Genomic DNA, 26,612 nt, shown 5'->3' on the forward strand with positions numbered 1-26,612 from the left:
TCATAGTCTTTCGGTAGAATAAATTTTTTTAGCATTTATATTGACGTATATGCATATGAATATGCGCGAATGAACAAGAATTTAGAAGAAAAAAAATATGTTTACTTACCTGTCAAAAGTCTTCTAACGGCGCTCGCAACTTTGCTGCCTCAGCCTCACTGCTCGAGGGGTAACTTAAATTTCACGCTTGCTTTTCCTCGCTTATATCTCCGTCATCTTAAAGCTTTTTTACGGAAGAGAACCACTCGCGTCACTAAAAGGGTCTTTTAGAGAGGCGAAAGGTTTGAAATAATAACACGCGCATGAATAAATCGTTCGTGTCCTTTAAGGATTAATCGTCATTACCGAGTATCAAGTCACATACACGCATTCGATGATGTCTTAAAAAAAAAAAAAAAAGAAAATCACTCGCGCGCAGCGAACTTTGCGTACAAAGCAGTAATAAATGTAATAAAGGAAAGGGTGACTATCTCGATCCACCGTTGCAGTTTGCTTTTATAAATTGTTGTTCCAATTTATTTTTATTATCGTGGCTAATTTTCTGAAGATGGTATCGTCACCTCTTCTTCTCTGTAAAAGCCGTCGGATAACGCGCGGTTCCCGGTTACACAGTTTCGCCCACACCCTCCCTCACCCTTACACTTGTGTTCCAGTTTCGAAGCTTGCTGGAAAGTTAGACTCGCTTAGCCCGAGCGGAAGTTTCTCGCGAAGCGACCGTGTGTTTGAGCGGGTGCGGTTTTTTTCCTTCTCTCCCTTCCCCCTTTTTTTTAAACGTCGACGAATACGCAGCCAGTATATATTTGCAAGGGCAACAAATGCACCGACGTGCCACAGCCGGGCAGCTATCGCCGCGAATGTAAGGGGAAGGGAGAAGGGGAGGGTGGAGATATCGATTCCAGGGGAGAGGATGATATCTGTGTAGATTCTGTGCGCTAGGCGGAAACCGAGTGTGCTCTCGAGAAAAAACGATGTCGCTTAATCGTAACTGAACTGAGTTTGCTTTTGCCTAGACGTCGACGAATGCACGGAGGACGCGCCCTGCAGCGAGAAATGCGTCAATACGCCCGGCTCGTACTACTGCACGTGTCCCTTCGGATTTCGGCTGCAGGGCGAGGAATGCGTAGGCAAGTCGAGGCGCGCGATAACGCGTCCTGCATTGTAAAGCGTAACGCAATGTTGATGTATTATTTATTTTATACATGTTATTTTATACATTACTTATAAACCAAATTTTCTGTTATTTTTCTTATTAATTTTTTAAATTATTATTATTATTTCAAAAGTGTCAATTTTCTAATTATGCCATTATTGTACACTGAAAAAAAAGTAATATATTCAATAAGATATGTTATTGCGGGCTGCCAATTACAGATATACTCAATACAATAATATATGCTATTGCAGTATCAACATTGTACTTGCATTAAAAGCAAATGTTATTGTATTGAGTATTTTATGTAGTTGGCAGCCAGCAATCACATATGTTATTGGCTATGTTACATTTTTTTCTGTGTAGCAATATATGAACAATATATAATATATTACAATTAGGGTAAGTTAGGGTATGATGGCCATACGGAAAAGATGGCCAATGGCTATAATTTCTCCAATAATTGCTAAATAATGTGTTCTCGTAATTATTTTCAAAGATAATTGATATTTAATGTAGTTTATGTGTGCGTATACTATTCAAAGTAACGATATTGTGGATGTCATATCACGTTTTTATTTTTAACTGCCTGCAAAGTTTTTTACGTGTTTATTAAAAATTGCCACCATGTCGAATAAATTACAGTTGTGCTGTCGCAATGAATGTTACGAAAGTATGTAAATTGTAATGTATAATTATATTTTTTATTTTCTTTTCTACTTTTTAAATACATGCTATGATTATCTTTCTCTCCCAGTTCGGACAAGATAGCCCATGACTTTTCGGGATAAGTGCTTATGTATATATTTTACTAAAAAAAGACGAGAATTAAGTTATGCATCTAATATTTTAAATTTGATATATCATATATGTTTATTTTAGTAGTGACACTAAGTTAAATTGATCCCAAATTTATATATACGAACATTTAATATTAAAAATGTTTAAAAATAAAACGAAATAACACGTGGCAATAAAACTAAATATGTAAAATTATAAGTTTTTTAATTATTTTATAAATGTTAAATACATAAAATATGTATACTCAACTGTTTTATAATACTATGGCCATCTTTTCCCTAAAAGTTATGAAAGATGGCCAATGTTCATGTTTCAATATTTTGATAATAAAAAATTTTTATTAAGCATTTTCTCTTTAATATCGATAGTTTTACATACTTCAAGCTTCAGTAAAGTAATATACCAAACGCTATTAAAAAAGTACTAAAAATAAAAGTATATTTTTTGCATTTTAATAAACTGTGGCCATCTTACCCAAGTTTATCCTATATAATGTAAAAAAAAATAAATCAAAGCTGTGAGGTCACGATTGCGCATCGACAATCGTTATATTTACGCACTGAAAAAAATTCTGTTATTCAGTAAATACATTTATTACAGTATCATTTTCTACCGTTAAATATTAGTAAGTATAAAATAATTTTGAAATGTATCTTTTAATCAGGGAAAAACGATCAGGCCGAAACTATCTCTCTAGTAATCATATGTCTTACTCTAATAATATTAATTCAGAAAATTTTAATCAGATATCGATGAATGCGAGTGGCGGCGGGGCAGATGCGATCAAGAGTGCGTCAATACCGTGGGGTCGTTCGTTTGCGCCTGTCGCGCTGGATACACGTTAACTTCGAGGTAAGATTCAAGTTATACGCAGGTAGAGTAAAGAGAGAGAGACAGGAATGTTGACACGGAATTCCTCTTTATGCGTATGGGACTGCGCAAGCAGGACCCAATGTCAGGACGTGAACGAGTGCCTAAGCCGAAACGGCGGCTGCACCGGCGAGTGCATCAACACCGCGGGAAGTTACTACTGCGCCTGCAGCGTGGGCTCGGTGTTGGCGCCCGACCAGAGAACTTGCGTCTCGCCGACGTCGAGATGTCGCGCCATGGTGCCACCTTTACACGGCGAGGTACGGCGAACTGTCGCGCGGATACGTCGCATAAGCCATAATATTAAGTGGATCGGGTCGGGTCGATATGCATGTACGTGTACAACCGAAATATATCGTCTCAAAGATCCCTCAAAGAGATGATGCATCGCGCACCACCACCGACGGTTTCGGTCGCGTCACTTTTGCATTTTACATGCCGCGTTAAAACGTCGCGGAAAAAAAAAGGAATCCCGAAAAGTCCAAAGCTGCAGAAAAAGACTCGAAAAAACGAGGAGTATACTTAGAAATGTTCAGGGCAACCGGCGGAAATTAAAATGGCAAATTAAAAACGAAGCCGCGGAGATTTTAAAAACGAGATCAAGGTGAAAAACAAATAAAGAGAGGGAAAAAAAGAAGCGAACCAGCCGGAAATTAAAATAATGTAACATTTATAACAATGTAATTTATATGGCGACGGGGTGATATATATGATACCTCACGTACGTGTAAAGCTCCGCTCCCTCGACTACGTTACTCTCGCCGACTGTATTAACCCGCCCCACGTTTTCGTGGGTTTAATCGAGCAGATCAGATGTCCGGGTCACCCCTCCGGCGCATCCGTCTACCCGCAGGGCGCCAAGTGTCATGTCCGATGTCGCAGGGGCTTCCGGCTGGAGGGGCCGCACACGAGGCACTGCACCAGCGACGGCCATTGGAACGAGGAAGAGCCTATGTGTCTGCGCGAAGTCGCGACGGACCCCCTTTACAGTTCAAGTAATAACTCTCTCGGTTGGTTTTCCACCGGGACACTCGACCGGCCGGCAGGTGGAAAAACACTGCGGGCGCCGTCCTCCGTTCCCCGCCGTAAACTTCGCCGGGGAAATAATCAAGATGTTTATCCGATAAAATTTTTAACGAGCTGACTGACTGTTGCGCATCGGGGCCTCGGCAACCGCGCCCCCCCCCCGCTCGCTTCGCAATTATTCTCGAAATTTCTCCCCGCGTCGTTATTTTCGAATGAAGTACTTTCTCACTTTTTACCCCGTTGTTTCCCTTTTTTTTTTCTTTTCAGACACGCGCGCCCGCGGCGTTTTTTTCCCCGGCGCGCGCGTCGCTCTTCTCTTAGAGCGAGACGTTTGAGCTGTAGCAGCCGCGCGCGGACCGTCTAGACCCCACGTTGAATTTTTCTTTCGATTTTTCACGAGGCCGCTATTCCTCCCGAGCTGCGCGAGCGGAGGAAACGCTACGTTCGAACCGTGAAATATCGGCCGGCAAATAACTTAACGACGAAAATTCCCGGACGCGCTAAATTAGTCATGCCGCTCCGAGCGGCTTTTAATAATACAAAGTTCCTGTGTAGAGGAGCTGCGCCCGCTAACGAGATCATACGTTAACGCCGACCGCCCCTTAACGAGCTTACTCGGACCGGCGGGGTTTTTATGCCAGTTCCGGGGCTCTTCTCGTTCGTTTTACCCACCGCGCTCTGCCGGCAGTCCGGCTTTTTCATCCCCGCTCGCGCGCGCGCGCGCGCGCATTTTCGCGGTTCTTTCCTTCGCCGGCGCTAATTGTTTCGTTTAATGGAAAAGGAGATTTTGATTCCACGCCCGTTTTTCGGTTTTTGCCGGTTTACAGCTGTTCCCCGGGAATCCACCCCTTCGCGGTAACAAGCAAAGAAAAAGAGAGAGAGAGAGAGAGAGAGGGGCGCGCGCACACGAATCGGTTTTCAATCCCCGTTTCGCGAGCGCTCTTTAAGTATCTTCTATTTCGCGTCAAGCGATATTAAACGCGCGTTTACGGTCGCTCCGTAAATAACGGCGGTTTCACGTTCGCATAGGGGATTATTATTATTCGGTATAGAGATCCGGCGTATCTCCGGAGAAGAATCCTCGTTCAATTTAACGATAGATTAAATAAATTACCGATCGTCCGTTTACAAAAAAAAGGAGGGGGAATCTATCCAACGCGTGGAGATTAATGTTTTTCGGGAAGGGAGGGAGAGGAAGGGGACTAGTGTTCTCTCTCTCGCGCGTGTTAGCGGCGCGCAGCACAGCCCCCGGTTGTTATTACCCGTCCCCGTGTGTGTGTGTGTGTGTGTGTGTGTGTGTGCGTGAAATACCGATAGGGGCAACCGATAAACGCTTTTGCGCGCGACGTGATACTTTCCTAGGTGAAATAACGCTTCTCTCTCCCGGCGCGCTTAGCCTAGCTTCGCCTCTCGCCGGGATGATACGGGAATTGCTCGACGTTCGGAGTTCCTTATCGCGTTACGCGGGTATGGGGAAATTGGGCGATCAGTATCGCGGGGAGTTTAACTATCGACTTTATCGCCGTAGACACGCCACGGCCGTTCGTGAGCTGCCCCCAGGACATGGACGTCGAACTACCGGCCCGGCAAAACACGATACGCGTAACTTTCCCGCAGCCCAAGTCCAACATGGATTGGTGGAGGTAAGAAGCGCACAATGGGGCGAGGAAGAGAAGGGGGAGGGGGTGAGGGAGAGGTGACGGTGTCCGCGAATTCGAGGGCTATCGATTCGATTCGCGTTTATTCGATTTGTTCGTTCGAAAGCGCGCGCGGAATTCCTCTTACAAATTCATTTCGCTCGAACACATTGTTACCCTCGTCATCTGGAAAAGCTGTCAGATAAACGCGAATTATTTCTCTAGATTCGAGGATGGAAAATCTGTGTCTGGCGTCGAAATAGATTTTCCAATTGGTTATCGCGAATACGATATATTTATTTGGGTCAAATCCGGAACTATTCCGGGGATTTTGAGAAATTTCCATGTGGAAAGAACCGAAAATATCCGACGTTGCTGTCCGTCATATTAATACAAACAAAATGGCTTACAGTTACTTAAGTAATATCGAGCGATACGGTTTTTGCGCGCGGTTTTTCACGTCGCGTCATTGAGACTTTGTCGTATTTCTTCGCCCTTTTACCGTTCTTTTTCAGATACGTACACGCTTCACCCCCATGGGCGAAGCAATTGCAAGCGGATCTGCCGGCGGGCACGACGGTCGTTACCTTCACGGCGTGGTCGCCGGTCTCTAATTACACCAGCACCTGTAGGATCGTGATAAGAGTCCGCGGTAAGTCCGACGGCGTAAGAGAGAAATCGGGAATAAAAAGGATACGCTTTGGGAAAAGGAAAATGCATCTCCCCCTTGCGAGCTCCTCTTTCTTCCGGCAAGTCAAGCATCATCGTCGGGCGATAAGAGCGAAAGAGAGTGGTAGTAGTGAACCGTATAGAAAATTATTATTAGCAGGCGAGCGACAGGATATTATTATTATTAACGAACCGAACGCTAATGAAATCCGCACCTGGAATCTTCCCCCCGTCGGGATCGAAAGACAATTCTATAAAGAGAAGATGTAACGGAAGTTGGAAAATTTATCTTGACACATTTTAACGTGAAGTGCGACACCTGTCTGCTTTCAATTCCCAACTATGCTCCCTTTTCTGGTGGGGGAGGAAAGGGAGTTAAATTGAGCGTGAGGAATGAAAGGGGAGATTAGAAAACTCAATGGCGGAATCTGCGATTTCATAGATTATCGACCTGCCGATCCCGCGTGAAGTTTCCGTCAATACCTTCCTTCTTTCCTCCCTCGTGTTTTCTTCCCGTCCACTTTTCCTTCCCTCTCCCCCCCCCCCCTACCTCTTCTCCCGAGGGAAAACTTTTCGCGCGCGCGACGGGATGACAATCGATCGAGAGGGAATCAGTCCGGCACTCGAATCGTCCCGACGCGCGGGTAAACTTTAGTTTCCGCGGCAAAGTGCACTCCGTCCCGTCCCGCTTAATTACTCATTCGGAAAGTTCGTGAAACTCGCTTTAAGCGAGTTCCCCCGCCGCAACGCGGGAGCGGCTGAAAATGGGAAGGGAGAGGCTGCATCGCGTCGTGGTCGATATACGCGATTACGCAGAATAAGATCGCGGATGCGAACTCGCGTGCGTCGGTGCGCGCTCCACTTTCGTGCGATTCCGGCGAGGAGGATCCGCAAAAGAGAAAAGACAAAAAAAAAAAAGAACCGTCACGCCTCGCCGCCGGGATAACTCGTCGATTTCCGCGTCTCTCGGTCCATTACGCCCGGGGGCTCCGTTCGTCCGCCCCGCGCATCCCGGCGAGGATTCTTTCGGGAGGAGAACGAGATGTGATACTTTTTCAGATACCGAAAACCCCAAGGTCACGATGTGCCCCGTCTCCTTCGAGGTCAGGCTGAGCCCGGGTGAACGGAGCCGCTTGATATTCTGGCAGGAGCCGACCTTCACCGACAACGTCGGCGTGGAGCACGTTTACAAAACGAGGGTACGTATACTCGCCGGGGGGGGGGGTTAAGGGTATAGATAGCCGTCCCGTGTCGGCATCCGTTCCATCGGCATACAAAGCGAGAGATCTTCCGTTACATCGGCAAAATTTCCGCAGGTTTTCCGTTATTCTCGCGCGTTCGCAAATTCGTGTCTCCGAGGTATCGAGCGGCCGAGAGAGAGAGAGAGAGAGAGAGAGAGAGGGAGACTTCCCACCCTCCCGTCAGAGAATTCTGAAGTTAATTAACCCCCTTTTGCCGTTGACAATCGGGCATATTAATCGAGAGAGCGAGGATATCGTCCATTAATTATCCGTTCGTGTTTCGAGAAAATGAGAGCCCCGCGAGCGAAGAAATTGCTGCAATGCGGCGAAGGATAGTATCTACGATTTTCCAGGACCGCGAGAGCGAGAGGAAAACTACGGACCCGTAGGGAAAAACCAGCTGGATGATTAATCATTGTCGGTCGACGCCTCCGCTCTCTGTTTTTATTGTATATCCTTCTGATGGCGTCCCGCCGGGCCGCCGCCGCCGCCGCCGCCGTCGTGCGGAAGGCGTACGTGTACTTTATTAACGTAATAACAGAGATTACCCTGTCCGCGCGATAACCGGCGCGCGGATAATTGGTGGCTTGCGCTCTCGATAGTAGCGCGTTGGATTATAAATGGCCTTGGACATTATGCAACCTGACGGTTAATCTGATTAGGCAAATTGAAACGAGAATCGTGTGGCCGCGTGCTTTCTGATCTCTTTAATCGAGTCATTTGAACCCGAGGATGAGAGAGGAAGAAAGATAGAAAGTGAGAGATATATATATATATATAGAGAAAAAAAAGTAATTGTAACGAGGGAAGATCGATCGCGTCGCAATTGTATCCGATTTTGGATGGAATGCGAGGCGCATAGACGGACGGGAAGATTGGACGGATATTTTCCTCGGAGGAAATTTCCATGCAATCGCGCGAAAAGTTAATTATCGTATATCTCGCGCAGGGACCTGGACACGTGATGTATCCCGGAGTGCACAATGTGCGCTACGTCGCCTCGGATGCAGCCGGAAATCGAGCCGAATGCCATTTCTCGATACACGTGAGAGGTAAATTTATACCATTGTGTGCGTTTCCCCCGTGGGTAAAGGGAAAGGGGGGGAGGGGGAGAGAACCGACAAGGGCTTCGCGGTGAGAAAACGCGACGCGACGAATTCGCCGCGAATTCCCCCTTCGACGTGAAATATATTTTGTCGCGTCGCATTTTTCTCTCCCTCATAAATATATAATGTAATAATCGGCGGAGAGCGCAATTGATTCAGCGTTTGTCTCATATATTTTTGCAGAATCCGCGGACGGTCGGGAATCCTCGGAGGTGAGTTGTGCGATTAAATTATCTTTACTTCGCAGACAGTTCATACGTCAATCTGATTGATAACTGTTTATACAATTTAGTTTTTTTGATTTATTCTTTTTTTTTTTGTTAAGGTAAATGTGCCAGTAACCAAACATGCCTCTATATCCGGTTATTTATCACTATATTATTAATTTTACATTTTTTAATAACTTTATTTATATAAAATAGGTTATTTTAAATATTATGCAAATTAGTTTTTTACACAACTGGATGGGGTTTATATTCTGATAATATCCTTAAAATCTTTTTAAAAATATTATGTACTTGTCGAGATAATTTGAGATTTTTTAAATATTTTTATTATATTAAATAATACATTAAGAACAAGTATATAAAAAATAAGAGTTTCAAATTATGCAACTAATACAAATGTTTTTCTGTTATTACTATAATTTAAAGATTTCTCGTATTTTTTCATATTAATAACATATTTCATATTTTAGTTAATTACATTATTTTATATCATGAATGTTTAAAAAATTCAACAATCTTTCCATGTCCGGTTATACTGGGACACTGACCTTACGTAAAACCTTTACGCGAGCTGAGCATCTTGCTGCGTCAATTCTCGTAAACGGTTTCTCTCTCACGATGGCTTTTCAATCTGACGAAAAATGTCGCGACCGGCACCGAGTATCCTTTGTACCCGTTTAAAGAGAAGCGGTTCCGGTAGAGCCACGTAGAAAAGGGACCCTTTTTCGAGAGGATGTAGCCATAAGATTAAATCGCAAAAAGGGGGAAAAAATTGGTGCGGGGCGACGGGGGGGGAATCTCACTTGTGCACTTATCTCCTCGTTTAGCCGAGATTTTACAGAAGAAGGATGCTGATGTGCCCCGGCAGACCGCCGCAGCCCGTGCCGGGCTCCTCGTACGAGGTGAGTAGACAAGAATACTCGCGATTACGCGCGAGGTCGATGAGAGTTCTCCCTCCCAGGCAGCCTTCTAACTCGACTCTTGTGCAGTGGCAAATACCAAGCGGTTGTTACTTAAGATACACCAGAATCTTCTCGGGGGCTTATCAGCGACACCAGGAACATCGACAGAACGGTTACCAGGAGGACGCCGAAGCACCTTATCGCGAACTTTCGCCTATCCGGCATCAGACTGCCGGTCGCCCAGACGTAATCGCCAGGACGTACAATCCCGACAATTGTAAGTGTTTGTATGTGTTACGACCCAGACAATTCCGTATTTCATCGCGGCGACGTCAGTTATTTATGCAATTAAATGTTAAACTTCTTGAAATCTTAAACGATTTGAATTCAAGTGTCAACGTGATTTCAAAATGTTACATTTTGAAACTTAATTTAAATAATTGATAACTTTCGTCAGAATTTCAAGCCAGATCTCTGTTTATAACCCAGCGCAAAAAAGTACACGAATGTATTATACATGTATATCAAATTGTGCAACTTATAAATGGAATTTTGTCTTGAAAGCTGATGTGAAATCCCAGTAAGGAACAAATATTAAAATAGAAACGTTGATTCCGAGTATATTCTTTTGACGTTCTTAAATGTAATGATTTATAATCATTTTAAAAAGATTATTTGATACATTATTTTTTTTTAATATTGTTGAAATGTTTTGAAAACGTTATCTCGAAATTATAATCAAAATAATAAACAAGAAAAAGACAAGTTTTGGTTTAAACATGAATATACATGGCTCACGCAACAAACTCATGAAACAAAATTTTATATTTTAAATATTTTATGTCATATTTTAAACTTTTTACAATCCTTTTTTTTACTGTAGTATTTGATTTAAAGGATTTGATTTATTAATCGCATCAAAATATAAAGTATATCTACTGAGAAAAATTTCCGGAAATATAATGATTAAATTATGTTAAAAATATCAAAGATATTTAAATAGAACAGACCATATTTCGTTAAGAATAAAATTATTGGAATGTCCGAAAATAAACGGAAATTTAATCCGTTTTATTTTTTTTATTGACATTTCGATGATTTTATTCCCAACGAAACGTGATCGGATTTTTGTCCTATCTAAATGATCCATAAAAATAAAACAATCCATTTGTAAGTAAAAAAAACCCATTCGTTATTTTTTGAAAGGATAATTTAATCGGACAGCTTTCCATTAGAGTTCGCTTTTCTTTGCGGACAACTGAAAAAAATGTACAATTTTTGAATTACGTCGCCGTTGTAGCAAATTAGCGATATGCAAAAATAGTGCGTGTGACAGATTTTATTATTCGCATGTGCAAAACAATATGTGAGATCTGTAAACAACAAGAACAACTAGCGGTGGCTGAAACCGACGCGGTGAACCGCAGAACGCGTACCGCAATCGATAATTCGGCGGACGATCGGAATGGGGCCGATTCGAACTTCAGGAAGAAGGAAATCGAAAACGAGCAAAAAAGAGGAGAGGGGGAGAAAAAAGAAGAGAGCGAGACCGGAGATATCGACTATCGACTATAGTGCTCCATTATGGAAGACACCGCTGATGGCGGCCGGCGGCGTCTCGAAGACAGCGGCGGCCACGCGATCGGCGGTCCAACAAAGTAAAAAGACGTGCGCGAGAGACGACGACGACGACGACGACGAGGGTGTCGATTTGCAATTACAACGGGGGATCGGGAACGACAAGCGTTACGGCGATGTTCGACGTGCAGGCGCCGGGGAGGCTCGTCCTAACCCTACGATCGACACCGCCCTTCGTGGCCGAGAGCGCCTTCGCCCTGGTCCTGACGGTCTTGTTAGCGGCGCCGCTGATCGTGCGCGTTTACCTCCTCCTTCTCGTACGTGGCTCCGGCCGATAAATTGTTCTGCTCTCCTCACCCTCACCTCGTCCTTCTACCCCTCGGCGGGATAGTCGGGCGTGAAAACGTTACGCGAGTAGTTACCCTCTTATCTAGGGGTGGCTTTGCGCGCGCCCGACGAACGGCGCAACATTTTTATTCCGCCCTCCTTGTCCTTTTTTATTTTCGTTTCATTCACGCGCGTTTCCTTCGATAAACAAGAGCCAAGGGGTTGGTGGCTCGCCGCTTTTATTCGTATGACGCCTATCTCGAAAACTGCGCGTTCGGGGAACGAGTTTTAAAACCGCCGGTCGGCGCATCGATAACGCTTTTCCGCGCCGGTGCTCGAAAGCGGAAGCACCGCGCTGGACTGTAAATTTTCCAATTTCTTTCCGCGTAACCGCGATATAGCATTCGCGTTTATAACACAATGGCAACGCGCGATACCGCGTTACCGAATCCATTGAAGGCGATAATGTACAGCTGTAGCCGGCGTGCTACATTATAAAGTCAGAATCGAAGCAAGAAGAATTTTCTCCCATCCCTCCCCCCTGCCCTCCCGTTCCGCAATAGCGTCTCCATAATTGCGAGAGAGGAACGAGATTAAAGTAGTGGCGGAGTAGTTGGTCGAAAAATTTCCCTCCTCTCTCTCTCTCTCTGTCTCTTCTCTTAAAGCTGAAATTTTATGTCGCGCGCAAACGGCCAACGCCGCACAGAAAAAAAGCAAGTGTTAAATTAATTTTTATATACGCATGAACGCGTTCATTGTTTTATATATATATATATACAAGAATATATAATCTTCTGGCACTGATTACATTTTACATAAATTAATTGTACACGATCAGAATATTCTACACAAAAAATTGTACGTGGAAAAACTGTGCACAAGAATTATCTTTGAATTAAAAATTGCACTATACAGTGGATAGTTTTTCCACGCACAGTATATCCGTGTGCAATTTTTAATTCGACGATAATTCTTGCAGACAGTTTTTCTACGTACAATTTTTTGTGTACAATATATTTGTGTAGAATATTCTAATCGTGTACAATTATTTTGTATAGAATACGATCAGTGCCAATCTTCTTAGAAGCATTTGAAAATCTTGAATTTCAACAATATTAGAGTCTTATTGCAATACTATAATATAATTGTTATTTCAAGAATACAATATAATTATTTTGGTAATTTTACTCTAAGAAAATTATAATCTCCGACTTGAGCATGCAGTATTTTCTATCCGACATTCTTTCCTTTCTCCATTCAAGAAAATTATTCTTAAATAACAAGAATATCATTTTCTTAACTAAATTACTATATAAAATCTGAAAATAAATTTTTATTCAAGTAAATCTTTTTTTACTTAACTCAATATAATCTTATTTCACGATTTTCATTTTGAAACTAAAGTTATTGTGAAAATAACAATATTCTTTTTTTCTGTGCCCGGCGACGCAATCTCCACTCTTTTCCGATTGAATCGAATATTACGTTACGTGCAGGATAAACCGTCGAGGGTCCTCACGAGGACGGCTTCCTCGCGCCGGCTCCGTCGCGCCGACGATCGCGCGAATCGACCGTTACTGATACATCATCCGGCTCCTCCGACTGAAACGACCACGTCGTCATTGTCCACGTCGTCCGACTCGAGTTCCAATGTTCGTCCGGAGTCCGCTCGCAGGATCAGCTCCACGCCGACGACGTTCCCGGATGGCGTCGCGAGGAGGAGTTTGAACTTCCGACGCGGGATCCGGAGAGCCGAGGATGAGGGAGGCAAGAGGGAAGATCGCGGGTCGAGGATACGAAGGTGCTCGCCGATGGCGAATCCCTCGCGGCGCCGTCCGACGGTAGTCGACATAACGAGCCTCGACTACGGCGCCCATCGGCACAGGCTAATCGAGGCGACCCTGAAGAAGAAGTACGACGACCGCCAGCCGCCGGGCGACGTCGTCCTGAACTCGCTGCACCTGAACGCGGCCGACTCGGTGATCGGCGTGCGCCTGAACGACCGATACGATCACAGCTTCTTCGACTTCGTCGAGGAGTACTACGTCGCCCGTGGGGCGGGTGGGAGCCGTGAGAACGTCGAGCGTTCCCGTCCGCTGGACCATTTCCTGCCGACGGGACGCGCGAGGAGGCCGCGGACCAGCGAGAAGGAAACGGAAACGACGATCCCCGGCAATGGCGCCGATCGCGGACGGAGTAACGGAAATCATCTTCCGGAAAATGGTAATCCCGCGAAATTGCCCGGCACGGACGACAATGGAAATCCGTGCGGGCGAGATGCCCTTTCATCGACGGGCGATCGAGATGCGCCGGTTTCGAGAGGCTACTCCCTTCCGCGCGAGAACCAAACTATCACCGCGGAACGCGACGCAAGCCATCGAGCCACGTCGCCGGGAACAAGTCGGGAAGCCGGGGGAACGGAATCGCCGAGAACGAGCGAGTCGAAGAAAAGATCGGAGGACCAGCCGACAACAATACCCGTCGTGCCTCCGTTGTCCGCGGACAAACGTTCCGCCGGCGGCGGCAACGGCGGCGGAGGGAGGTCGAGCTTCGTTTCGGCGAGCTCCGGCGAGATCGCCAGCGTCCGGTCGCGCGAGTCATCGCCGTCGCGTCGTCCCCCGTGGATGTCGGGGAACGGCGGCACCTCCTTCAACAGGAAGTACTGCGGGGAGACCTTCGGGTCGTGCGCGAGGCCGATGTCGGCGCGCGGAAGCGTCGGCCCGCAGAGATCGGCGGCTCCGTCTTCGCAGGGAATTCCCCGCGCGGTCGGGGAATCCCCGGCGGCATCGACGCGCCTTAATCCCGCGCTGTTGCTCGCCGGTCGACGGAAAGCGGTGAGTTTCGTCGCCGCGTCGCCGCGGAGCGGGTCCAAGGAGCGAGTCGTCGCGACGGGGGGGATTGACAACGAGGCGAAGGGACGAGCACCGAGGACGCTGCCTCGTCGCTGCCCGACGACGACGGCGAGGAGGAGGCGATCGCCTCGGACCGCCGACGCGCCTGCCGCTGCGCCCGCGAGCGAAACTGCGGCGGCGACAAAGGCGGCGGAATTAATAACGACGAGCCGATCCAACGGCGCCGAGGGCGCGAGGGGGAGGAGGGGCCCGACGGCGGCGGTCGGTAATAACGCGCGAGATCGACGGGAGGATCCACCATCACCGACGGCGAGCGCGAAATTAAATCCACGCGGCGGAAGGCGGCGGCGGTTAAGAAGCGCGGAGAATCCCTCGGAGGGCGCGTCGCTAAGCCCGCAGATTGAATTATCCGCCGAAGTGTTAAACCCGGGCGACGATACCGATAAATCCGCGATTCCCGACGGCGGCGCCGGGAGACGCCCCGCTCAGGAGGGGCTCGCGCGCGCCCGGATCGATCCGAGGGGAAGGAACACGAGCGAGCGGGAAGCGCGAAGCGACGTCAAGTCCAACAGCATCGTCGATCAGCTCTCAACAACGTCGTCGTCGAGAGTCACGCGAGGGAGACCAGCCAGCGCGAACGATCTGCCCGCCGCGAGGGATGCGAATGCCACCCTCGCGGTCCCGCGCGGCGACGAGGACTCGCTGCTGCAGCTGCCGCGACGCGACTCCAAGATAGGACTGGCGATGAATTCCGCGCTGAGGAGCTACGTCGAGAGGCTGAAGCGGGGTCTGCTGAACGACGGCGACAGGGACGGCGTCGTCTTGGCGTCCCTGAGCCTCTCGGACGCCGTGGCCGTCCTGTCGGAGGAGCAACGGACACCGCTGTCACCCGTGGAGATTCAGGAGCTGCAGGCCGTGCTGGACAGGGTCGAGAGGAATCCCGAGCTGTTGTGCAAACTGTCGTGCCACAGCGGCGGGGGCGTCGCATGACTCAAAAATACATATACATATATCTCGTCAATACAATCGACGCATATAATATTTATACATTGCGTTTTAATGTAATTAGTCTTTGTTGCGAAACGATTCCCCGTCACGGTTCGTTGCGCGGCTAAGCCAGGCGTAACGAATTTTCCAATGTAAACTCGTTTAAAATCGAAACGGCCGGGGCAGCTAAAACAAAACGCGAGCGCGAAATAATTGGCAAACAGATAAAATCGCGATCGACGTTTATATATACACACCCCTGCCGGCGTTATTATCGCCAAATTGCATGTGTACCGTAATAACAAACGTTAAATATTACGAATGAAAACAGCGTGGATTTCGCGCGACAAAAATCCCGGCGACTTAAAATTGAAAATCGCTACAGATAATTAACATATTCGCGGGACGTGTTTACGTTTAAATACCCTCGATTTGTAATCGCGGGACGTTCGACAACTGACACCCTCTCACACATTTTCCCCGGCTTTCTTTCCGCCCCGTGGCAAAAACATGTAGCGTAACGTCACGCTATAGCTATATTACGCCAACCGCAGCGCCCCTAATAAATAATACATTCGGTGGTCATTCACTGGTGCAACTTACAACAGGGGCTAACATCTGCATCGTAACAATGGACCGACGGCTAAGTGCTGTTGGCACACCACGTAGTAGTTAATGAACAGCTCGAACAGTTGTTGCCTCCCTCCCTCCCTCCTCTCTCTCTCTCTCTCTCTCTCGTGTTGCTAGGTGATTTACATACGCCACGGTTTGCGGCGCAATCTCTTAGACGCGTTACCGCCACCGCTTAATAAGACATAAAGAGAAAAAAGGGAACAACGACAACGCGCGGGCTGAAAGCTGCTTCCGGGACGGCGACCACCAACGAAGATGAGACCCGGATTGTCTTTGGCTTTTGTACGCTTTTGTCTTCTGTCGCGGCTGCAGTAACGGCGGCGAATGACAGCGGTAACGATCGGGAAAAAAATGAACCGGATTATTTTATCGGGATTACGAATTTTCCAATTTTAAATCCGTCGTGTTCGTCGAATCCCTCTCTCTCCATTTCTCTTTCCAATTCGAGGAGGTTGTCGCGCGGGAAGCTCTCGGAGCGCCGTACACGTGTGTTTTATTCGTCGAATCTGATATTGGAAGCCACCAACGTGTTACAGCGTTGTCAAAAGCGTCGAAGTAACGCGGAACATCGACGTAATATACTTTAATCCCCTTCTGTACCCTTTGATGCATCAGGCTTTCAGTGTACCTAATCAATCTTGGTAATCTGACGTAGATTGACTTGATATGATTAACGACAGTATACATCCCTGCGTCCCGATACTTGGAAAGTTTTTGTTTACCACTTTTACTCTCCCCCACTCCTTCCCCTTCACGCCTCTCCGCCATTCGCTTTTTCGCAACGACGACGGCCCCCTTAAGCATCTGCATTCCGACAGCTCGACTCGCGACACCGGCGGCTACGACTATCTGTGACCCATTTACTTAAAAGCCAACGTCAGTTGGGACGGCTGATTACAGCGTGGTAATCGAAGCCCCGATTACCACGTCGCCCGATTCCACGACGACGACGACGACCGCGCGGAGAAATCCTCCCCCGGTTACGGGGGCAGAAGCATCGAAATCACACATCGCGCGCCGTTCAAATTTAAACTGGGGAAAAACGTCGAAAGGCAAAATTTACTCAGCACCCTTTTGCCCGAAGGGGAAAAATTTCAAAGTCAGTTTGATCCGATACTTTTCTCGTACAGTTAAAACAATATTTGCGAATACTCACATTTTAAGAGCATACATAAAATCCGCCACAGGACCGTTGTTTGGCCTTTTCTCGATTTTAGTTGCATTACATTATTTAATATTAAAGGAACAAGAAAAAAAGAAGCTCTTTATCGCGAGGCCGCAGAGGCTCCGAAACAACAATTTCCGTCTACGTGCCTCGACAGACACTCGATAATAAGGGCAATGTGTGTTCCCAGATCGACACCCTGGCCGACAACAATACCGTCATCCCCTGCGGCAGGCGCGGGAGCAGCAGCTGCAGCAGCAGCAGCAGCAGCAGCGGCAATATCGGCAACGCGCCACGAGGACCGATCACGTAGTCTCGCTACCGACTCATTACGGCGCGGGTCGCGTCGAGACTAGAATATTGCCGCCGCGGCATGAACGTTGCACGTAAGGGACCCGTCGCGTCGTGAACGACGTGTAATAGGCGAGCGTAAGTTCACTCTCCGCCGCGATCTCCTCCCCTGAGGAAAGGCTGTCGCGCGAATCGGCACCTGCGAGCACCTGCGCGTGCCCGCGGCCGTAGTCTACGCCGAAGATCGATCGCTGTAATTAACTCCGGGAAAGAAAGTGGAGGCCCGGAGAAAAGTGGAGTAATACACATGGAAAAGTATCAATTCTACTGCCGGGAAAAGCGATTACTCACAAATTGCTTCTTTTTTTTTTTAATCTAATAAGTGAAGGTTAGTTTTTGACGAAGAGAGTTTTCGTGATAACAGTTCCAAAATATATCTACCGTAAATTTTGGAAAAACTCGCTGTCGTATACTTGAAAGAAGAACTTTTTATGGCATTTCCAAAAACATGGTAAAACTGAATCGAAGGAAAGGCAAGATAAGAATTAAATAGAATTTTTCTTTTAATTTGATTTCCCCAATTGAAGTATTAAATTAGAATTCAGAATATATGTGGGGAATAAATACGATGAAGTTGCGATAGATTTGCGGATGTGTAAACGTATGAATTATTTGATATAAACATTCATTTAATTCAAGTACGTATTTTCCGTGTGCACGCAGAAGTTTATTTTAAGTAAATATTACTTAGGTAAAGTGAGTGTATTTTATGGGGCTGTTCATCAAAGAGATATTCTTTGCAAAAATAACCGTTATTCGAAAGAAGAAAACTAAAAAACCGAGTGACTGCTTTTATTAGCATGAGAATGATATTTCTCTGTGTGTACGATTCTCTAACTCGCGTATCGATATTTTTGTTTCGTAAGATAAACGTCCCAGTGAGCGGACACGTACGTATATTTGAATACTTGCTAAAAACTTATTATTATTAATCTTAATTGCATTTTTTATTACAATATTTAAATTTAATCATAATCTTTAATTTTAAAGATTACAACAAAACTTTGACGTTTTTTTTTTTCTAGAGTGATATGCGTTTTTCGACTTGCGTTTTTTTTTAACAATAGGATATACGAGTCTATTAAAGGATAGTTACGCTTTCGAAATTTCTCGCGACAACTTCAGACAAACTTGCGCCTCAATCGATGACGTCGCGGCAGTAGATTACTTCCGCGCAGCCGAGTAGATGAGCAATGGAATAAGTCTGCCATCCTCAATAATGCCATTTAAGAGATAGTAGATAGACGTAAAAATAAGAGAGTCTCTCCGCGCGAACCGACGTGGCCGCGCGATCGTTTTAATAAGCGACGTCAATAAAATCCCAAGATGCACTTATTAAAAACAATAACAACGCACGTCGCGGCCGCATCGATTTGCGCGGATCGTCTGGCGATTTTTTTTTCCTTTTTTTTGTAATATACATACGTACATGTGTATGTATACACATATATTTAATACATAAATTTTATACAGCTATATTAATATGTCGTCGATGACAATCGATCGTTAACAATGATATGCACGAGTGACGGTAGAGGAGAATATTAATAAATAGTAAACGAAATATCTGTCCGTCATTATGCCACCGCAGACGACGAAGGGTTGGATCGCATCCAACGGCGAGGGGGGGGTGCTAATTCGAATCGAAAAGTATAACGGAGAATTGGATAAAGTGTTCAGGTTTCGTGTTGCGCAACAAGAACTGGATTATGTACATCGAATTTCCGAATTCGAAGTCGAGAAACCAAGATCCACAATCAAGAGTTAAACGCAGCGCGTTATCCTACGCTAATGTTTTCCACCGTTAAATACGACGTGATCTTGCTGCGTTCGGTGCGACGCTAAAGTTACCCCCGTACGTGCGATCCGAGCTCATTTTACGGTAGTCTGCTTCTCCCTCGTCCTACCATTTTGCGCACCGGGCCGCGACATAATTCGCCGTTTAGGAAACGTAAAACCGCAACGGGCGCCGCGATTATTAAACGCGCCGGACGCCACCGGCTTACATAACGAGCGCTATTAATTGATCGATGACGCACGCGAGAGCACGATGATGGTTTCGCGCGGGCGTTGTACATATTAATAAGAGGGTGCACAAACAAACGCGTGTCTGTCGCGTCTCGGTTTCGTGCATAAACAGCGACGATAATCATTTACGGCGAAAGAGAGGAGCGACGATGGCGACGACGGCCTGGTAATTGGGACGCTTTAAGAAGGTGGGATTTCTGTTGCCTGCAAATACGCGTTTCGCTTGTGACAGAACGTTGTAATTAGACGGCAGTTAATTATTCGTCGCGCCAACTATGTAAACAGAAACCTCTCGCAACCGTACTTCGCGGGATTACTTTTCATTTCCCGTACCTCGAGAATTTGTTATTCATCATTTAATATAAAGCCGAGTTGAAAGGAAGAGAGAAAGGGGGATAACGGCGGATGTTTCCTAACGATCAGTAATTTTTGCAAAACAGTCTATGAAAACTCGTAAGTGCTCTCTTCTCGTATAGTTGAAAGGTTTAAAGAAGCACGTGATGCCACTAATCGCATCTTAGGAAAATTATTACCAATTAAAATTAAGTTTTATATATATAATTTCACTCAGCAAAACAACTAATAAATTACCTATCACTAAGTTTCATAATCAATATTGAATCAATTTATATAAAATATAAATAATTGTCTAGACATTTTTAACAATTTCATAATTTCAAGAATTTCAATCCAGTAGGAATATATTTACATTTTTCTTTTTCTCTATTTATCTTTCTTTACCAATATGATCCCATTAAATATTTAAAAAAAAAACCCAAAAGTAATAACTGGTTTATAAATAGCGTGAATGTATAGGTCTGTTAATACAAATTATTATTTATTTAATAATATAATCAGGCATTATATATATTCTGTGATAATTAACCACTTGTTTATTAATTTTTTAAATCTCTTTTTTGCAGAGAAGCGGAACGGCTTTAATTTAAAAAAGATATATAAAACGACTCAAACTTAGTCTTGTAAAACTTTTTCCTCCGTGAGGTACTTTAATAATATAATCAAAAAGACGAGGTGAATAGGTGGAAAAGAGAGAGCATTTCCCATCCTAATTTTTCTTCATTGTGTCTATTTCACTATAAGCGATTATGTTTCAGAATCAAAGCCATAACTTCTCGACCAAAAAAAGTTTTTCTTTTTTAATTAATAAATAAGTGATCGACTATCACGGAAAAATAATGTCGATTATACTAAATAATTAAGTAATAAATGATATTTAACCAAGCTGAATACCTTTCCCAGTATTCACAAAACGACATTGCTTACCGTTTCGCCTAATGCCAGCGCCAAGCTACGCGATGACTGACGACGTGATTCGGCATCACTCAGCTTTCCACGTCAGTTCGCCCGGAATATCGGCGCCCGCCGCGTGATTTTGACGACGACGCACGCACACGTCGTGATCCTCCATTATGCCGCCTTGTTAGTAGGATGCACACACTTGTCGCGGGTAAGAAATTACGCCGAGACAGCGCCGCGCGTTAATTACCACGGAATATATTCGCGGGAGGTACAGCCGTGTCACACGGAAGTTCACAACGACGGGGCTCGGCACGGCGCCGTAATCGGCGCCCATTAATTTCCGTTCGGCTCGCAGCTAACGAAGCCGATAAGGCGAATTTCGCTACGCGGCGTAATGCCACGCTCATCGACGCATTATGCAGCTGGTAGCTACGGCGTCCCGCGGATCGCGACGAATCTTTATGCAATTCTCCGCACCGACGCGGTGATCAGCGGGATTGTTCGATAAAATCAACGCAGGACGTGGCGCGGTTTCGCGCGAGTCGGGAGGACTTTTCACACGGCAATTTTACACGCAAGGCGCACAGAAAAAAAAAAAGAATATTGTTACTTTTCACAATATCTTTGGTTTCAGAACGAAAATCTTGAAATAAGATTATATATATTGCGTTAAATAAAGAAGATTTATTTTTTAAGATTTTATATAGTTTAATCAAGAAAATGATATTCCTGTTACTTAAGAATAATTTTCTTGAATGAAAAGGTAAAAGCGTTGGATAGAAAGTACTACACGTTCAAATCGAAGATTAGAATTTCCTTAGAATAAAATAATCAAAATAATTATATTATATTCCTAAAGTAACAATTATAGTGTTGAAAGAAGACTATAATATTGTTGATATTCAAGATTTTCAAGTTCTTCCAAGAAGATTATATATTGTTGCGTACGTATGAAACAATGAACGCCTTCACGTGAGTATGTAAGAGTTAATTTGACACGTGCTTTCTTTCTGTGCGGACACGCGCGAATTTTGCGTTTCCGCCCGAATGAAATCCCACCTTCCCCCGTCTGCGCGCGAGACAACGGACAACTTCGTTGTAAGAATACCAGGGTGAAGTGTGTCTCTCGTACAACGCTATACGAACGCTATCGTTTACATTTTTTATATTCTATCAAAAGTGTGTGTGTGTATGTGTGTGTGTGTGGCACGGGAGTGTCCGATCGAGCATAAACCTAGCGGCTAATCGTTACGCGTCCCAGTCCTAAAACTTCATTATTCACGTCCGGGGGTGAGAAAGGGGTGCGCCGGCGGGGGATACGCGCGGAAGGACGTCCGTCTCTCTTTTTTTTTTCCCTTTCTTTCCTTTCTCTCCTTCTCACTTTTCCCGCGTGTAACCTGCCGGACAAAACGGAATCCATTACGGATGGGGGGAGGGGGGGGGGATGAGGCCGCTACGTTAAGGAAACGTCTGTGTGGCCCGATTCTCCCAGTAGCATTTCCATTTATATTACCTTATCGTTATTCTTCCGCGCTGCTTCTTCTTCCCTCTCTTCCCTCGCCATCGTCGGTCTCCCTCGCTCCTTTCTTTCCCTCGCGTCTCCCTGATCCCACCCCTCCGTCGCACCTCCCCGGGCCGTTTATTCCTGACGGAGGACCACGGCGAAGACGCACTTGCTCGACCAGCCGGCCTCGTCGCTCGCCTCGTACTCGATCCTGTGGCCGCCGACGTCGAAGCGACGACCCGGGCTCTGCAAAGGCAAGGTAAGACGGAAAAATATCGCCGCCGACGACAAATCGCGGTGGCGCGCCGCGATAAGAGGCGAGGGTGGAAGGGGGAGGGGAGGAGAGAGAGAGAGACCTTTCTTTCCGGATGCGAAATTCGCCGGCGACTTCCGGCAAGCTCAAGTGACAATCATCTCTCCGGGGGTTGAGAATTTTTGGCGACGAGAAGAGCCGAGAGAATCTCGGCTCTTCCGGTCGGCGGATTTATTTTCCAAAATCCGCATCTCTCTTTCGGCAAGAAAATCACGCTTAACTAATTTTACAGTCCGCGGTTTTTGCGGCCGGAATCGGGCAGCCCACGGGCTGATCCTCGCCCGTGTACGCGCGCCGCGCCAAAAATTTGCATTATTCATCAAAAAGCGTGCCGTTCCGAATGACGGGGAGGGGGAAGAGGGGGGGGGGAGAGGGGGGGATACACGGCACATACGATTCGGATAATAATTGACGCGCGCGTCGACAAACAAGTTAATTAAAGCCATATGCAGCGATACGCGCCCGGTGCGGCGCATTCCGATACGATATATACATCCGCACGTTAATTTCGCATCGACGTTAATTAATCAGGCGTTCGGCGGTGCCGCGCGATTATCGCAGCTGCGAAGGAAATTGTTACGTTCCCATGTCTCACGGAAAAGCGAACGATGGATCATTTATCGAGAACCTAATTTGTCGCGTACATATATATATATATATGTATCTTCTCCGCTGCGAATTTTCATTCGTTTATAAAATGGCAATTTCGATATGTTACACCGGATAATATCACATAATAGGTATTTTCACGCTCGCGAAATATTAACGAATACGCTGAAAATCGCGGAACGTCCCGCGCGATCCGCGCGATTATTGAGCCCGCGCAACGTGATACGCGTGAATACGCCGGATAACGTGTTATCGAATGCTCGTACACCGAGATGTACGCAGGACGTTTTGGCTTTTTATGATGCACAAACATCGATTATCGGGATATCAACCAATTTTTGTCCCGCGATCTGCCATCGCGCCGAATATCCGAGATGGAAATCAAACATATTGGATAACGTTGACATTATTGGATAATTATGTAGAGACGTCAGAGTTTATAGAACGTGTACACCGGAATGTCAAATATAATTATTCATGCGTAATCACGATATCGCTGGAATCCAGGCCTCACGCTCGCAAAACTGCATGCAAAACTCGTCACCCGCGTTAAGGACATTCTGGTTACGCGGTACCGGCCGGAAGTCAGCGAATTTTAAAAGTTTTTTAGATTTATCCCCCTCTTTTTTTAAACAACGACAATTTAATCGTCGGTGAATACACGAATTTTAGTTCTGAAGCCAGCTGCAGGGAACAAAACAACGAATAATCTGGCTTATAAAGGCTTATGCAGCATAAAATTGCCAGATTTTGCTGCACTTGTAGGTAAACAACAACTTTTAAACAAATACGGAGATACAAATGAACATTTGCACGAATCTTCATTAGAGTTTTATTAATGCAAAAAATGATTTGATTTAACCTTTTCATCAAATTTTGTAAAAAAAAGTGCTACACGCGATTCTACGTAAGAATCAAGAGAAGACAAAAAAAAAGTTTTAAAGTAAAAGATTTGTGCTCGAGTTTTACACAGGTACTTAAACGTACGTAGTAAAAAACATTTTGTATTTGTGTTAAATGTCTAATACAGTAGTGTATTAATTAAATCATTCTTAAGAGTTAAAATAATACAATTAAAGATCGCTGTCCTCATTTGGTTCTTGATTTTTAATACAAACATTATGTCAATTTAACATTTCAATTTCAAAACCATAAACAACTACTTCTTTTAAATGTTAAAATAACATTTTATTTCAGTAACATTTAATATTCTATATATGTCAATTTAATATAAACTTTGATTTTTGACGCCGTCCACATGTTAGATTTTTGTGTCAACTTCTCACTTCTTTGTTATTTGTGTTACCTTTTAATATATTTCTTTTTATGTGAAACTGACACAAAAATATGAGCAGATAAATCGCGACGTATGAAAAGTGTCAAATTTAACATATATTTGTTTAGAGTGCAATAATAGAACAACCGATCGAAGTTCTCGACAACGTTTCAAATCTGATAATTAATCCCTTACCTCGTTATTGCTGATCCGCGTCACTTTCACGTTATCCGTGAAGGTCGGTTCCATCCACGTGATCGCCGTTCCGTTCCTCCCGACGACTTCGATGTCCCTCGGACAGTCTTTGACTTTCGGCGCCTCGCCACCTAAAGAGCTCGAGATTAGCAAATTGAACCAAGACGCTACGACCGGGAGCTCCTCCGTTTTAGCAAGCGAGCGAGGAAATTGCAGGTCGTGAGAAAACTCACTCCCACGCCCCTCCCTCTCGCTCTCCCCTTCGACTCGAGCCGAATCGACGTCAGAAAGTTCGATTTCCGCATCGCCGTCGAATGATGAATCGGCGCGCACACGGCAAAGAAGCCCGAGAGAGAGAGAGAGAGAGGCGAGCGAGGTTCATTTATCGCTCGTCGCGCGTAACGTGACGTCGAGTCATAAAACGGGGGTGGGAGGGAGGAACGAGTGGCTTAATTCAAGTTTTCCTACTTTCTGCCTGCGCGTGTCCTCCCCCTCCTCCGCCGCCACCCGTAAATATATTTTTCATACGGACGAGAAAGGGAACAAATGGATACGAGGCGGAGGAAGAGAGTGAGAGGTGGCGAGCGGACGGGGGGGAGGGAAAGAGGAATTATGCTCTCGTAAGAGAAAGGGGGTATAATTTGATATTTTCTCTTTTGCGTCGCGCAACCGGGAAAGCTTATTCACGCGCCAAGTCCTCCGCGCGCTCGTTACGCCCGCGAGAAAGAAATATCGCGAGAGCGCGCGGATTCCAGCGTTCGCGGAATCAAGCCAACGTCTCTCTCTCTCTCTCTCTCTCTCTCTCTCTCTCTCTCTCTCTCTCTCTCTCTCTCTCTCTCTGCCCCGAGACGAGAAAACTCGTTGGCGCGAGTGTCAGTGATGAAGCTCCGTCCGGGACTTTCCATTAAATTAGTTTCGTCAGCTTACTCTTTTAGGCGCGCAAATGAGAGTCTGCACACTCTTAAGATTCGTCAACACCTCCCCCCCCCTTCCCCTTTTAAGCGAAAACCCGCAGCTTCCGCGGCGGTGTTAAATCGTCCTCGAGGAGGTAAACAGGATCCGCCGGAGGATTGTTTCCAGCCACTCTCACCGCGCCGTGTGCTCTTGTAATGCTGCACCCCCTCCCCACCCCCTCCGGGATTTATACTCTCGAAAATTCTAAAAAAGCCATTCCGATATTATGCATACGCGTTCGTGTGTGCGAGAGCCGCGCTGCATTTTCCCGGCGTCTTCGGAATCGAATTGGAATAGCGTCGCGCGACGACGGAAGGCAGCCAGGCAGGCAAACGAGTTTTTCCCTTCTTCTTCTTCTTCTTTTTTTTTTCTACGAGCACGGTAATAATTTATACCACAGCTCCCGCCGCGGGAAGTAAGTTTATACACGGAATCATATGAGGACTTAACTCCGCGCGGTGCGGCGCGCGTATTTCGCTCACGTCCCGGGGATGGTGGTAAGGTGTGGTGGGGCGGAAGGGTGTGGGACAACGGGGGGGGGGGGGGGAGGAGGACGCAATATTCTTAAGACGCGTCTAAAGGATCCCCGACGCCCCGGCATTAACAGGCGAGGGAAACTTTCTGATACGTTCGTTCGTACGTAATAAGGCGACGTATCAACAATTTGCCAACTCGCGCGCTACTTCCGCCCCTTTGTTTCCCCGCGTGTCTACGGCGAGGGAGGGGGGGGGAGGGTGTGGGTGGCGACGCGTGTCTCCTCTTCGGAATCTCGAATTATCGTCGCGCGCCAAGACACCAAGGGAGGGACGGAATATTTCCATCTCGAGCTCTGTGTTAATCATCGAGAGACTACGCGAGTTTCTCGACGGTTAAATGATGTACAGCGCCCTTCTTCCCCCCCCCTCCCTCCCCTTTCCACCCGCGGTAATTTATTTAACATGTGTTCCTCTC

The 26,612-nt window shown here is 45.9% G+C and overlaps 3 protein-coding genes across 9 annotated transcripts in view; 2 read left to right on the forward strand and 1 right to left on the reverse strand.

Annotated features, from left to right (window-relative positions):
• Nucleotides 1–19,086, forward strand: part of LOC105836570 (fibrillin-2) — a 46,655-nt gene extending 27,569 nt beyond the window's left edge. The window contains exons 10-20 of one of the 5 annotated variants that reach the window (XM_036290385.1): nt 2,698–2,803; nt 2,898–3,081; nt 3,630–3,831; nt 5,376–5,490; nt 6,000–6,136; nt 7,213–7,352; nt 8,344–8,446; nt 8,684–8,712; nt 9,555–9,629; nt 9,717–9,906; nt 17,362–19,086. In XM_036290385.1, the coding sequence (XP_036146278.1) occupies nt 2,698–2,803; nt 2,898–3,081; nt 3,630–3,831; nt 5,376–5,490; nt 6,000–6,136; nt 7,213–7,352; nt 8,344–8,446; nt 8,684–8,712; nt 9,555–9,629; nt 9,717–9,906; nt 17,362–17,561 (1,481 nt within the window). In that variant the 3' untranslated portion in view covers nt 17,562–19,086. Of the gene's footprint in view, nt 1–1,010; nt 1,254–2,697; nt 2,804–2,897; nt 3,082–3,629; nt 3,832–5,375; nt 5,491–5,999; nt 6,137–7,212; nt 7,353–8,343; nt 8,447–8,683; nt 8,713–9,554; nt 9,907–17,361 lie in introns of those variants that run through there. The other 4 variants (XM_036290386.1, XM_036290383.1, XM_036290384.1 and 1 more) reach the window with 4 other exon arrangements.
• On the forward strand, nt 12,900–15,385 carry LOC118646766. Its single transcript, XM_036290390.1, has one exon. The coding sequence runs from the start codon at nt 13,346–13,348 to the stop codon at nt 15,374–15,376; it is 2,031 nt and encodes a 676-aa protein (XP_036146283.1). The 5' UTR covers nt 12,900–13,345; the 3' UTR covers nt 15,377–15,385.
• Nucleotides 18,967–26,612, reverse strand: part of LOC105836572 — a 28,173-nt gene continuing 20,527 nt past the window's right edge. For all 3 annotated transcript variants that reach the window (XM_012680682.3, XM_036290389.1, XM_036290388.1), the window contains exons 11-13: nt 24,708–24,838; nt 22,324–22,560; nt 18,967–22,207 (exon numbers count right to left, since the gene is read on the reverse strand). In XM_012680682.3, coding sequence (XP_012536136.2) covers nt 22,450–22,560; nt 24,708–24,838 — 242 coding nt within the window. In that variant the 3' untranslated portion in view covers nt 18,967–22,207; nt 22,324–22,449. The remainder of the gene's footprint in view (nt 22,208–22,323; nt 22,561–24,707; nt 24,839–26,612) is intronic.

Source organism: Monomorium pharaonis, chromosome 7, assembly GCF_013373865.1.
Source record: "Monomorium pharaonis isolate MP-MQ-018 chromosome 7, ASM1337386v2, whole genome shotgun sequence".
In the NCBI taxonomy this organism is placed as follows: Eukaryota; Metazoa; Arthropoda; class Insecta; order Hymenoptera; family Formicidae; genus Monomorium; species Monomorium pharaonis.